A 12,930-nucleotide genomic window follows, 5' to 3' on the forward strand; every position below is an offset into this window, starting at 1 on the left:
ATTGAAAGTCACACTGATGAGCAAGATTTCAAAATTTGGATGGCATACTTGCAGTGAGAATATTAATAAACTTGTGCACTATAATTTAAACTTAACTCTTATAGGAACATATTGATATGAAATTTGATTTTCCAACTGTTATGCTTTGAACACCCCTGCCTTATAAAGGCCAGTAGCATGCCACATCATGACTTAGTCTTAAATGGGATGAGCTGCATGGATATATAAATTTGTTCCATTATCTTAATATGTAATCATAAAAGAATGAGGTTTAGAGGGTGCATTTATGAAGATTCTCCAGAAATTTGTACATTGATCATAAGTAGACAACACATTTTACCTGTTAGATATGGTTCTTGATACATAAGTTGATCCATATTGAAACAACTTTTTGCCTCTTTGCAGCCATCAGGTATTGTGATAGGTGTCAAGTAATTAAACCTGACCGATGTCATCATTGTTCTGCCTGTGACATGTAAGTTGATTTTTATACATTTGTAAATTTAGATTTTTGTTTTGAGGAAGGAAACATTTGGAATTATGTGCCCCCAACCCCAACAAGTGTGCAGCCTTTATTCTACTACCTTTTTAAAGCTAATCTGGCTGCACTGCATTTGGGTTTAAATTATAAAATGCATGCAGTGCTAAGATTAGCTTTGTACCTCAAATACACTACAGGATAAATTTACAAACTCAGACAAAAGGATGTACAAAGTGAAGACTAGCTCCTCAATTTTTTTTTTATAAATTTTATGGAATTTTTCAAATCATTCTACTTACGATGCATATTTCTGCAAGCATGGTACAGCCACACTACCTCAGGATAATTAATGGGTTGGGGAAATTGTTTAATGACAGGGTGTTGACTAGACTGAATCTGTCTCACTTCTCATTCACAGTACTGTACTTTGACTCCACTGGCAATGCTGTGGCTGGGGCTTGCTCTAATCAGCTTCTGATCATTGCTAATTTGGTGTGGAATTTAAACTTAAGGAAGGGTATGTTTCGATGACTGTTTCTTGAATATGAAAGAGCAGTACATTAGGCGCTGATCAAGTAATTCTAAATCTTGTACTTGCAATGTTGATGAGAAACTCAGTTTTTGGCGATTGCTCACTATGCTTAGTGTGCAGGTAAAGTTACAGTGTCACAAATATAGTCAGCAAGTACAAATCTGCACAATGTGAGTGAACAGGAGCCACACACAAGTCCCAGCCACAGCATCGCATATAGAGTTCATGGTTTAAAATTAGAGCTCGTCGCGTGTCCCATAATTCGAGGTGCAATTCTTTCATATTTAAGGAAACACATCATGCCATGTCCATAAGATTAATTTATGCAAGTGGGAAGTAAGCAATTGCTGAGTGGAGTCACAACAGTGCAAGTAGAATCAGGATGGCAACTTGCATTCATTTGTACACTATAAGAGAACAAAATTTAAAATTATCATTACTGGTTAATGTTTTTTATGTAGGATGTATTAATGACTGAGTCAAGTAACAAGTATTTATGTTGGAGGTGAGAATCTTTTAAAGAGGGTTGATTGTGCAATATATAAATATTGATCATTGTAAATATGTTGTACAATATATAAATATTGAACATTGCATTCCACCTGTAAGTTATGTATGGATGGGCGTGTATATGTTTGATCATGTTAAAATTTTGTAAGGTGTGCAATAGTTTCTATTTGACATGTTCTTTGGAAATAAATTTAACAAAATTTATTTTTCAATAGATTTCTGGATTTTAGATTTAATGGATTTACAACTTGATTTTTAGCCCTCCATTTTAAAAAAATTACTGTTTATCTCTGCAAGTGATAAGCTAAAGAAAATTTTTGCTAAACCTGTCTGTCCCATTCTTTTCATATTGTATGTTCATTATTGTGGTTTACTTCTGTAAACAGACAGTGCATCTACGAACTAGGTTGTGCCTTTACCCACTCAGTACCTAAGTAAATGTGGTTAGACCTAGGGACCGAACAGTAACTCTTGCTCCCTATTGTACAATAGAGTAAGCCATCACGTGATCACTTCTACTTTGAAAGACAGGAGAATATGCATATTATGGGCTCAAACTCAGGGAACATAGGACTTATGAGTAGGAGTGGACCATTCGACCCTTTAAGCCTGCTTTGCCATTCAATAAGATCATGGCTGATCTGATTTTGGTCTCAATTCCACCTTCTCCCTCCATAACCCTTGACTCCTCTATCAAAAGCTTATTCAACTCAGCCTTGAATAAATTCAACGACTCAGCCTCCACTGTTTTCTAGGGAAGAAAATTCCACGGACTGATGACAGCAAAAATTGCTCCTCAAATTGTGTCCCTTAGTTCTAGTCTCCCCCACAAGTGGAAACATATTCCTGGTATCCATCCTATTAAGATCTCTCAGGATCTTATATGTTTCAATAAGATCACCTCTCATTCCTCCAAACTCCAATGGGTAAAGACCCAACTTGTTCAAACTTTCTTCACAAGTCCTTCATCCCAGGAATGAGTCAAATGAACCTTGTCTGAGCTGCTTCAAATGAAATTATATCCTTCAAAAAAAGGAGACAACTGTACACAGTATTCCAGATGTCATCTCACCAGCTGCAGTAAAACATCCCTACTTTAAATTCCATTCCTCTAGCAATAAACACCAACATTCCATTTGCCTTTCAAATCATTTGCTTTATCTGCATGCTAACTTTGTAATTCATATACCAAGGCACCCAGATCCCTGTACCACAGAGTTCTACAATCTCTCTCCATTTAAATAGTTTACTGCTTTTCTATTCTTCCTGCCAAAGTAAACAAGTTCCCACATTATCCTCCATCTGCCAAATTTTTGTCCACTCACTTTATCTGTCTATATCCCTTTGTCGACTCTGTACCTCTTCTTGACAATTTATTTTCCTGCCTATCTTGGTGTCTTCGGCAAATTTAGCTAGCATTCAAGTTAATAACATAGATTGTAAATAAATGGGGCCCTAGCACTGATCCATGTGGCTCTCCACTAGTTAGAGTTTGACAACCTGAAAGAGACCCATTTATCCCTTCTCTCTCTCATTAGCTAACCAGTCCGTTATCCATGCTAATATGTTACCCCCTACACCATGAACTCTTATTTTGTGTTGTAATCTTTGATGTGGCATCTTACCAAAAGCCTTTTGTAATCCAAAAGCCTTTTGTAATCCAAGTACACCACATCTACAGGCTGCCCTTATCCAACTTGCTTATTACTTCCTTAAAGAACTCTAATAAGTTAGTTAAACAATTACTCTTTCACAAAACCATGTTGGCTCTGCCTGATTGGTCTCATTATGATTTTCTAAATATCCTGCTATAACCTTCCTGGATTCTAGTAATTTCCCAATGACAGATGTTAGGCTAACTGGCCTATAGATTCCTGCTTTCTGTCTCCCTCCTTTCTTGAATAAAGGGGTTACATTTATTTTCCTGTCCACTGGGATTCCTCCAGAATCCAAGGTATTTTGGAAGATTATAGTGGATGCATTAGTTATTTCTTTAGCCACTTATTTTTAAGACTCTAGGGTGCAGGTCATCAGATCCTGAAGATGTGTCAGACTTTAGGCCTAATAGTTTTCCCAAAACCATATCCCTGTTTTTTTTTCAATTCATAAGATGTAGGTGTCACTGGCTAGGCCAGTTTTATTGCCCATCCTTAATTGCCCTTGAGGCAGTGGTGAGCTGCTGCCTTGAACTGCTGCAGTCCATGTTGTGTAGATACACCCATAATGCTGTTGGGGAGGGAGTTCCAGGATTTCGACCCAGGGACAATGAAAGAATGGCGATATATTTCCAAGTCAGGATGGTGAGTGGCTTGGTGGGGAACTTCCAGGCGGTAGTTGGTGTTCCCATCTGCTGCCCTTGTCCCTCTAGATGGTAGTGGTCATGGGTTTGGAAGTTGATGGTAATTGTATTAAATTCCTCTTGATTTTCAAGTATCTTTTGGGAAGTTTTTTTTTTAAGTCTTCTACAGTGAGGGCAGACACAATATATCTGTTCAACCCCTCCACATTTTCTTATTTTCCATTATCAATTCTGAGATTCTCTCTCTAGAGGACCAGTTCTCCCTTTAATATAAAAACTACAAGTATTTAAAATTACTGTTTTTATATTTCTAGCTAGCTTTCTCTAATTTTTCCCTCTTATTTTAAGTTATTTTTTGCTGGTTTACAATCTGCCCAGTCATCTAACCTGCCACTGATCTTTGTAGAATTGTACGTGTTTCTTCAAATTTGAACTTTAACTTCCTCATTTAGCCATGGATGATGCATCCAGTCTTCCTTTCTCACTGGGATAAATCTTTGCTTAAAGTTATTAAATATCTCCTTAATATGCCACTGCATCTCTACAGTCCTATCTTTTAACCTAGTTTCCCAGTTCACTTTAGCCAATTCTGCCTTCATTCCCTTTATTTGGTTTAAAACCCACATCCTCATCCTCAAACTGAATGCAAAATTCATGTTATGATCACTGTTTCCTAGAGGCTCCTTTACTGCAAGGTTATTGATTAACCATGGCACATTATCAGATCTAGAATAACCTGCTCCCTGGTTGGAACAAGAGCATAACTCTATAAGAAATTCTCCCGAACGCACTGAGCTCATCTTCCAGGCTACCTTTGCCTATCTGATTCATAAAGTTACCTATTTTTATTGCAGTTCCTTTCATACACGCCTCATTTATTTCTTCCTATACACCCTGTCCTACAGAGGAACAACTGTTGGGAGGCCAATAAACTATGCCTGCAAGTGAGCTCTTACCTTTCATATTTCTCATCTCTACTCAACTGATTTGACATCTTGCCCTTTCAAGCAAAGGTCATCTCTCATGACTGTACTAACGCCATCCTTAATTAATGGAGCTACCCCAGCACCTTTTCCAAGCTGCTTGTCTTTCAGAAAGGTCAAATACCCTTCAATATTTAGGTCCAAGCCTTAGTCACTCTGCAACCACATCAATGGCAATCAGGTCATGCATTTTTATTTCTCTGTGTTAACAATTCAGACATTTTGATACAAATGCTATGCGCATTCATATACAGAGCTTTTAATTCCATCTTTTTACCATTTTTGCAATCTCTAGCTTTGTCTACTACTACTACCATCACCGCCAATAAAACCTTACTAATAAATTACCTGAGTTTTAGAAGAGACTTATTTCAATTAATGTTATACTTATCCCAATTAAAATTCCCTAGTTTAGGGAAGAGAAAAACATAAAATGCTGACCAACTAATTTCCCTTCTTTGTTGTTGCACTACACTTGATTTTCTTTGGAATGCTCTGAACCCACAGAGTCAACCCCAGCTCTTCAAACTCTCACTGCTGTCTCGAGTTACCCTCTATTTCTGGGAAACAACTTGTAACTTCTACATCTATTGGAGTCTGGAAAAAGGAGCACCTCGTTCTCCTTCTGCACCAAATTCCCAATTACACAATTAGTTGACGTCTCACTCAGACATAGTCTCCTCTCCATACAATTTGAAAACCTGTCTGCTAATAGCTCAGCTTCCTGCTACACTAATTAACACCTATTTTGAAGGCAACTACTTTCAGCTGTTGACAGGTAATTACCACTGCCAGGCAGCTCCCTGTTTAACAAGGCCATTACTAACTTGAAATCTATAAATTCTGTCAGAACCTGACTCTTAATCTAATTTTAAAGGTGAAAAAAACTTACTAGAACTTATCATGTGAACCAAATTCCCAACTACACACCCAGTCTGCATCTCATTCAGGTGTAGTCTGAGGGCTGTAAGAAAATTGCCAAATTTACTAAACATGAAAAAGATAAATGAACATTAATTAGTACAGATACTTTATTTGCAGAAATTAGATAAAGACACTTCTGTTGCACCAGCTCTCAATTTAAAATTGATCCACAAAACATGGTCACTCAATTATGGAGCAAAATGCCACCACAGCGCCTCAGAATATCTTTGTACCCTTCATGCCCTCAGACTAACTACTTGGGAGAAAGTCAGCCACTGATGCGTTCAAAATCTTTTCAAGACCTGAGCATAAAGCATCAAGGTAATACATCTCATAACTGTCTGAGGTAATCAACCATTCACTCATTCGTTACATAGAACATTTTCCCATATAAATAAAGCTGCCACTTTCAGTAAAATTCAAAGTTGCTGGCCTGTATTCCACCAAGGTGTCACGCTCATCAAATTGAATAGAATGACATGTAAAAAGCAAAATATAGCAGATACTAGTATATGATGTGACTGTCAACAAAATGTCCAAAAAATAATCCAGTCTCGCCAAAAAATACTTTTTATTATTGTTGCAATTAAAATATATTTGCTAAAACTGCAAATGAAACAAATGTCAGAATACTTTCATGAAGATCTAGTATACTTATTTGTAATGAGCCCAGCATTGCTTGAACTCCAACACTTAGATGAATGTAAAAGATCCCAAGACCATGGAGTTCCTTGTGTGTCCTGGCTAATATTTACCCCTCAACCAACGTCTAAAACAGATGATCTTGTTATTTCTTTCATTACTGTTTGTGGGACTTGCTGTGCACAACTTGCCTGCCACATTTCCTACATGACAAATGACTACACTTCAGAAGGTTGTTAGCAAAGTGCTTTGGTATGTCCCGAGATTGTGAAGGACATTATATAAATGTTATTTCTCTTTTCCTATTTGTTTTGCATTGTAGTAATCAAAAACATGGAAATATAGGGAAAAAAGAAGTCAACTAATTGTGTAATTGGGAATTTGGTGCAGAAGGAGAACGAGGTGCTCCTTTTTCCAGACTCCAATAGATGTAGAAGTTACAATTATATTTGCCCTCCTTGGAATTACCACATTTAGCAAATGCCACTTATTGACACGTAGTATACTTCAACTGGAACAACACACTGCATGCAGATTGTATGTAAACTGAATCATAACATTGGCAACATTCTCAGTTTTCAGAAATAATATTTGAGATTTCACCTGATTTTGCACTAATGTTAACTTTCCAAAGAAAAAAAATGCTGAAAACCCACATAATATCTGGACTAAGTGCAACTGAGAAATGGTAAAAATAATAAAAGGAAAACTGAAAAACATTGAAACTTAAGCCAAAAACCCCATTGAAGGTTCCACCTCAAAGGAATTGACTCGCATGCTACTCACCATCTGTTCACAAAGACAATCTTGTGGAATAAGTCAAGTATATCAGTTTGCTGGTTTAGTTTAGTTGAAGACTGAGTGGACAAAACTTGACTAATTTTGTGCTAACCTTTTGTTTTTTTCAGGTGTGTATTAAAAATGGATCATCATTGCCCTTGGTATGTTGTGTCATACTGTATACATTTCAGTTATACTTAAAGTAACAAATGGAGCAATCTATAGTGAAAAAATCTTTCACAGAAGGGAGATTGACATGCAGGAGGGGAAAGGACTTCGGTCAATCTTTTTTAAAGGATACCAAGAAAGAAAATATAGCACTTAATTAGGAGCCAAAAATTTCAAATAATGGTTGCATCATGTAACTGTTCAGCTTTATTTTAGTGTAAAATGCTAAGATTTATCAAAAATAGATATAGTATAAGATATTCTGGCAACATGGGTAGAATACACTGTTTCACTGTTCTTACAGAAATGATCATACACTGATACTTTCAGTACAAAAATAGTTTAGTTATCCATGAAGCTTCTATTTTCATTATGGAAATGTAATTTTATAACTTTTCTACAACGACAGCTGTGTTGTGGCTGTTCTGTTATTGCATGTAAAACTGCCGCAGAGCAGCATTTTTGAGTAATGCTTGTTACAATGGAGCAGTGGAACACAACTTTGATTTTCTGATGAGTTCTTTATTCTTCTATGTGACATTAAGGGTGCAGAAACTTAATTTCTCACCTTGAGAAGAGAGCAGAAATTGGGGGAGATTTTCCCCTAGCTTTGCTCATGAACTTACAAAGAGATGTCCAGGATATATTTACACTACGACTATAGGATAAGTGTATAAGTGTTTCACTTAATGCTGATAGTTAGTAAGTTGTGTTAAATGTACTTTAAGTGCAAAGGACCTGAACTGATATTTGAGCAAAGTAGGATGAATCTCCTGCTTCATGCCAATGCTAAACTTGCAGAATGACACTGACAGGGGCCTAGGGAAGGTTTCCCTGCATTCTTAAGTGTGTGTTGTGTGAACTAGGTAGATTAAGAGAGAAAAAGAGAAAAAAAAATCGATCAAGCATGATCTTGGGAGATCAAGTGAATCATAGAATGATTACAGCACAGGAGGCTATTCAGCTCATGTCCCTGCCAGCAAGTGACATTCGTGCCACACAAGTGCCAGGCAATGACCATCTCCAACAAGAGAGAATCTAACCATCGCCCCTTGACATTCAATGGCATTACCATCGCTGAATCCCCCACAATCAACATCCTGGCAGTTACCATTGATCAGAAAGTGAACTGAACTAGCTATATAAATACTGTGGCTACAAGCGCAGGTCAGAGGCTGGGAATTCTGTAGAGAGGCATCTCCAGACTCCCCAAAGCCTGTCCATCATCTGTCTACAAGACACAAGTCAGGAGTGCGATGGAATACTCCCCACTTGTCTGGATGAGTGCAGCTCCAACAACAAGAAGCTTGACGCCATCCAGGACAAAGCAGTCTGCTTGATTGGCATCCCATCCACAAACATTCAATCCTTCTGCCGCTGATGCACAGTGGCAGCAGTGCGTACCATCTACAAGATGCACTGCAGGAATTCACTAAAGCGTCTTAGACAGCACCTTCCAAACCCACGACCACTACCATCTAGAAGGACAAGGGCAGCAGACAGATAGGAACACCAGCACCTGGAAGTTCCCCTTCAAGCCACTTACCATCATGACTTGGAAATATATTGCTGTTCCTTCACCGTCGCTGGGTCAAAATCCTGGAACTCCCTAACAGCACTGTGGATGTACCTACACCACATGGACTGCAGTGGTTAAGGAAGGCAACTCACCACCACCTTCTCAGGGGCAGTTAGGGATAGGCATTAAATGTTGGCCAAGGCAGCAATGCTCAGATCCCATGAATGAATAAAAAAAATAAAACCCAAGATCCCACATGTCTTTTTAACCAATTTCTCAACATGCCTGCTACCTTCAACTTGTGCACATACACCCCCAAGTCCCTCTGCTCCTGCACTGCCTTTAGACTTGGACCATTTACTTTCTATAGCTTCCTTTTCTTCCTACCAAAATGTACCACTTCACATTTCTCTGTATTAAATTTAATCTGCCATGTGTCCACCCATTCACCAGCCTATATCCTCTTGAAATCTATCACTATCCTCCTCAAAGTTCAGAATACTTCCAAGTTTTTGTCATCTGCAAATTTTGTAATTGTGCCTTACACATCCAAGTCTAGGTTGTCAATATATAATCCAGAAAAGCAGTGGTCCTAGTACCAATCGCTGAGAACCCCACTGTATACCTTCCTCGTGTCTGAACAACAACCATTCACCACTAAAACTCAGCAGGTCTGACAGCATCTGCGGAGAGGGATACAGTTGACGTTTCGAGTCCGTATGACCCTTCATCAGAACTAAAAAATATAGAAATGAGATTAAATATAAGCTGGTAGAGGTGGGTGGGACAGGAGGAGCTCGTTAGGGGGCCAGTGATAGGTGGAGGCCAAGAATAGACTGCCAAAGATGTCATAGACAAAAGGACAAAGGGGTGTTGACGGTGGTGATATTATCTAAAGGATGTGCTAATGGGGACATTAAGGGTAGCAAGCAGAACAAGCTAGTGGCAGATGGCCCTAGTGGGGGTGGGGTGGGGGGAAGGGATCAAAATGGGCTAAAAGGTGGAGATGAAACAATAGATCGAAATAAATTTAAAAATAGGTGGGAAAAGAAAAATATATTTGTAAAAAAATTATAAATTATTGGAAAAGGGGGAATCGGAAAGGGTAGGGGATGAAGGAGAGAGTTCATGGTCTGAAATTGTTGAACTCAATATTAAGTCTGATAGACTGTAAAGTGCCTAGTTAGAGACCCCTCAACCTCATCCAGAAAGGTGGAGGCAGTGGTAAATGCACCATAGCCCAAAAACGTTAAGGAGTTTTGTTTGTTTTTGGGACTTGTGAATTACTCTGGCAAGTTCATTTCCAGTTTGGCTACCAAGGCAGCAACACTGAATAATCTGCTGAAGAAGAATGCAAAATGGGATTGGTCACAAGTCTGTCAGGAAAGCTTCAAGAAACTCGAGCAAGAGCTCACCTCTGTTAAGGTCCCGGCACATTTCAATGAAAAGTTACCTGTCAGCCTAGCTTGTAATACATCTGGATATGGTGTCGGAGTTATCATCTCCCACACATTTCCTAATGGCAGTAAAAGGCCCATGCATAAGCATCACGCACGTTGTCTAAGGCAGAACAAAATTATGCCTAAATTGAGAAGGAAGCTCTTGGACTAATCTATGGAGTCAAGAAGCTCCACCAATATTTGTATGGGCGTAAATTCACATGAATTACAGACCACAAGCCTTTAACCTGGTTGCTTGGCCTGAAGTCACAAACCCCGACACTTGCCCCTACAAGGTGGGCACTGATCTTATCTGCTTACCAGTACAAAATTACATTTCGCTCAACTGAGAATCATGGAAATGCAGATGCACTTTCCAGACTTCCGTTACACCACAGCTCCACAACCCAAAGTGAAGTCACTGCTTTCAATGTGAACCATATAGATATGTTACTTGTTAAAGCGGATCGAATTAGACTTGAAACGCAGAGGGATGTTGTGCTCTCCAAAGTTTACCTGTACACACAGAAGGGTTGGTGTGTATCTCAAGAAGTGACTACTGAGCCTACATGTGTAGATTTGAGTTGACTCTGCTAGACAGTTGTTTGTTATGGGGAATCAGAGCTGTTGTTCCTCCAAAATTCCAAACACGAGTGTTAGAAGAACTTCACCTCAGTCACATAGGAATCATCAAAATTATAACATTAGCTCGTCTACATGTATGGTAGCCACACGTGGATAAAGACATTGAAGGCATGGTCAGTGATTGCCTTCCATGCCAAGAAATGAAGTTCTCTCCTGCACCTGCCCCATTCCATCCGTGGGCTTGGCCTGACCACCCATGACAGAGACTTCATGTGGACTTTACCGGATCACTTCTCAGACATGCGTTCCCGATTGTGATGGATGCCAGCGCAAATTGGCCTCATATTATGCGCATGAAGTTGACTACTTCAACAAATTGATGCTCTCTGGAATGTGTACACTACTTTTGGTTTAACGGAGCAGATTGTGTCTGACACACAGTTCACATCATGTGAATTTCAAACATTCCTGAAAAACAATGGGATCGAGCAGATTCTCAGCTTGCCTTACCACCCATCCTCAAATGGCGAAGTCGAGCGGTTTGTCCAGACATTCAAAACGGCCATATTGAAGGGGAAGATGCAAATAGATTGGAAGTTGAAACTGAAGAACTTTTTGATGATGTATCATAATACTCCACATTCAACAACAGGCGTATCTCCTGCTGAGCTGATGTTTGGAAGACGATTGCGCACCAGAATGGATTTGTTGTGTCTAGGTTCGAAAGGAAAGATTGGTTTAAGGCAGCTTGATCAGAAAAGGTCACATGACACAAGTAAACCAGCTCGTGAGTTTAATCTGGATCAGTCTGTTTGGGTTCGAAATTACTGTGGAACATCAAGGTGGCTCCTGGGAAGAATCATCAAGTGTTAAGGACCACTGACCTATGATGTTGAATCTTCCTGTGGAATCTGGAAGAGACACGCTGATCAGATTAGAGAAGCCAAATCCAAGGAACCAAATTTCCAGGGATCTCTAGTCACAGTGGAAGAATGCTGGGAAACGTCTGCTCCGGTTGGTGAAACCCAACTTGTTTCAACTGACAAGCCTTTGGCACCTGTAACTGTTGAACCAGAACAAAACAAGCAGAACAGCAGAACCTTCCATTTCTAAGCAAACAACCTGAGATACCTAAACCAACACTCCTCCCTAGACCAAAGTGAATCTGCAAACCACCTGACTGATTTGTTCCTGGCTAAAGGGGGAGGAGATGTGATGTTTGTGCTTAACGTTTATGCTTTTTTGTAAAAGGACGTTTTAGTTAAAAAAGAAGTGTTATATAAAAAACCTGACAGTAAGTTGTGCTAAGTCCTGGATGTATTGCACTCTGGTGTAGAATAAGGAATAAAGGAACCTTCTGTTTTTTTACACAGGACGCTGGGGTTCAGAAGCAGGTGTGTGCGTGTGTGTGTGCGTGTGTGTGCGTGTGTGTGTGTGCGTGTGTGTGTGTGTGTGTGTGCGCGTGTGCGCGTGCGTGCGTGCGTGTGTGTGTGCGTGTGTGTGTGTGCGTGCGTGCGTGTGTGTGCGCGTGCGTGTGTGTGTGTGTGTGATCGTGATCCCACCAGGACATCCTCTCTGTCTAGCACTGTAACATTTTCCTTAATCATTACAGCTATCCCCCTTCCCTTACTCTCCTCTCTCACTGCTCTACAGCCGCTCAGGCTCCAGGGAAACAACATATCATCCTGGAATCACCTCTGTGGCTGCAGAAATTCCTGTCAGTTCTCCTAATAAAATCCCCATCACTATTGTTTTCCCTACCTTCCTCCTGTTCCCCCTGTGCAGCTGAGCTACCTGTGGTGCCACAGACCTGTCTGGCTGTACTCCCCAGAGGAACTATCATCCTCACCAGTGTCCAAATCTGAAAACTGGTTGCAAAGCAAGATGCAATCAAGGGTCTCCTTCACTACCTGCCGGTCCCTGGTCCTGCTTGACTGTCTGGTTGCCACCCACTCCCCCTCCTCCTGCAAACTCATTAGCTGCAGGTGACTACCTCTCGAAACATATTGTCCACAAAACTGTCAGCCTGTTGGATGCACTGCAGTGACTTCATCTGCTGCTCAAGCTC

The 12,930-nt window shown here is 39.9% G+C and overlaps 1 protein-coding gene across 2 annotated transcripts in view; it reads left to right on the forward strand.

The window, feature by feature from the left end:
- Window positions 1-12,930, forward strand: part of LOC144682768 (palmitoyltransferase ZDHHC20-B-like) — a 129,971-nt gene that overhangs the window by 68,633 nt on the left and 48,408 nt on the right. For both annotated transcript variants that reach the window (XM_078545443.1, XM_078545444.1), the window contains 2 exons: window positions 406-475; window positions 7,280-7,312. In XM_078545443.1, the coding sequence (XP_078401569.1) occupies window positions 406-475; window positions 7,280-7,312 (103 nt within the window). The remainder of the gene's footprint in view (window positions 1-405; window positions 476-7,279; window positions 7,313-12,930) is intronic.

This window comes from Cetorhinus maximus, chromosome 7 (genome assembly GCF_964194155.1).
Source record: "Cetorhinus maximus chromosome 7, sCetMax3.hap1.1, whole genome shotgun sequence".
NCBI lineage: Eukaryota > Metazoa > Chordata > Chondrichthyes > Lamniformes > Cetorhinidae > Cetorhinus > Cetorhinus maximus.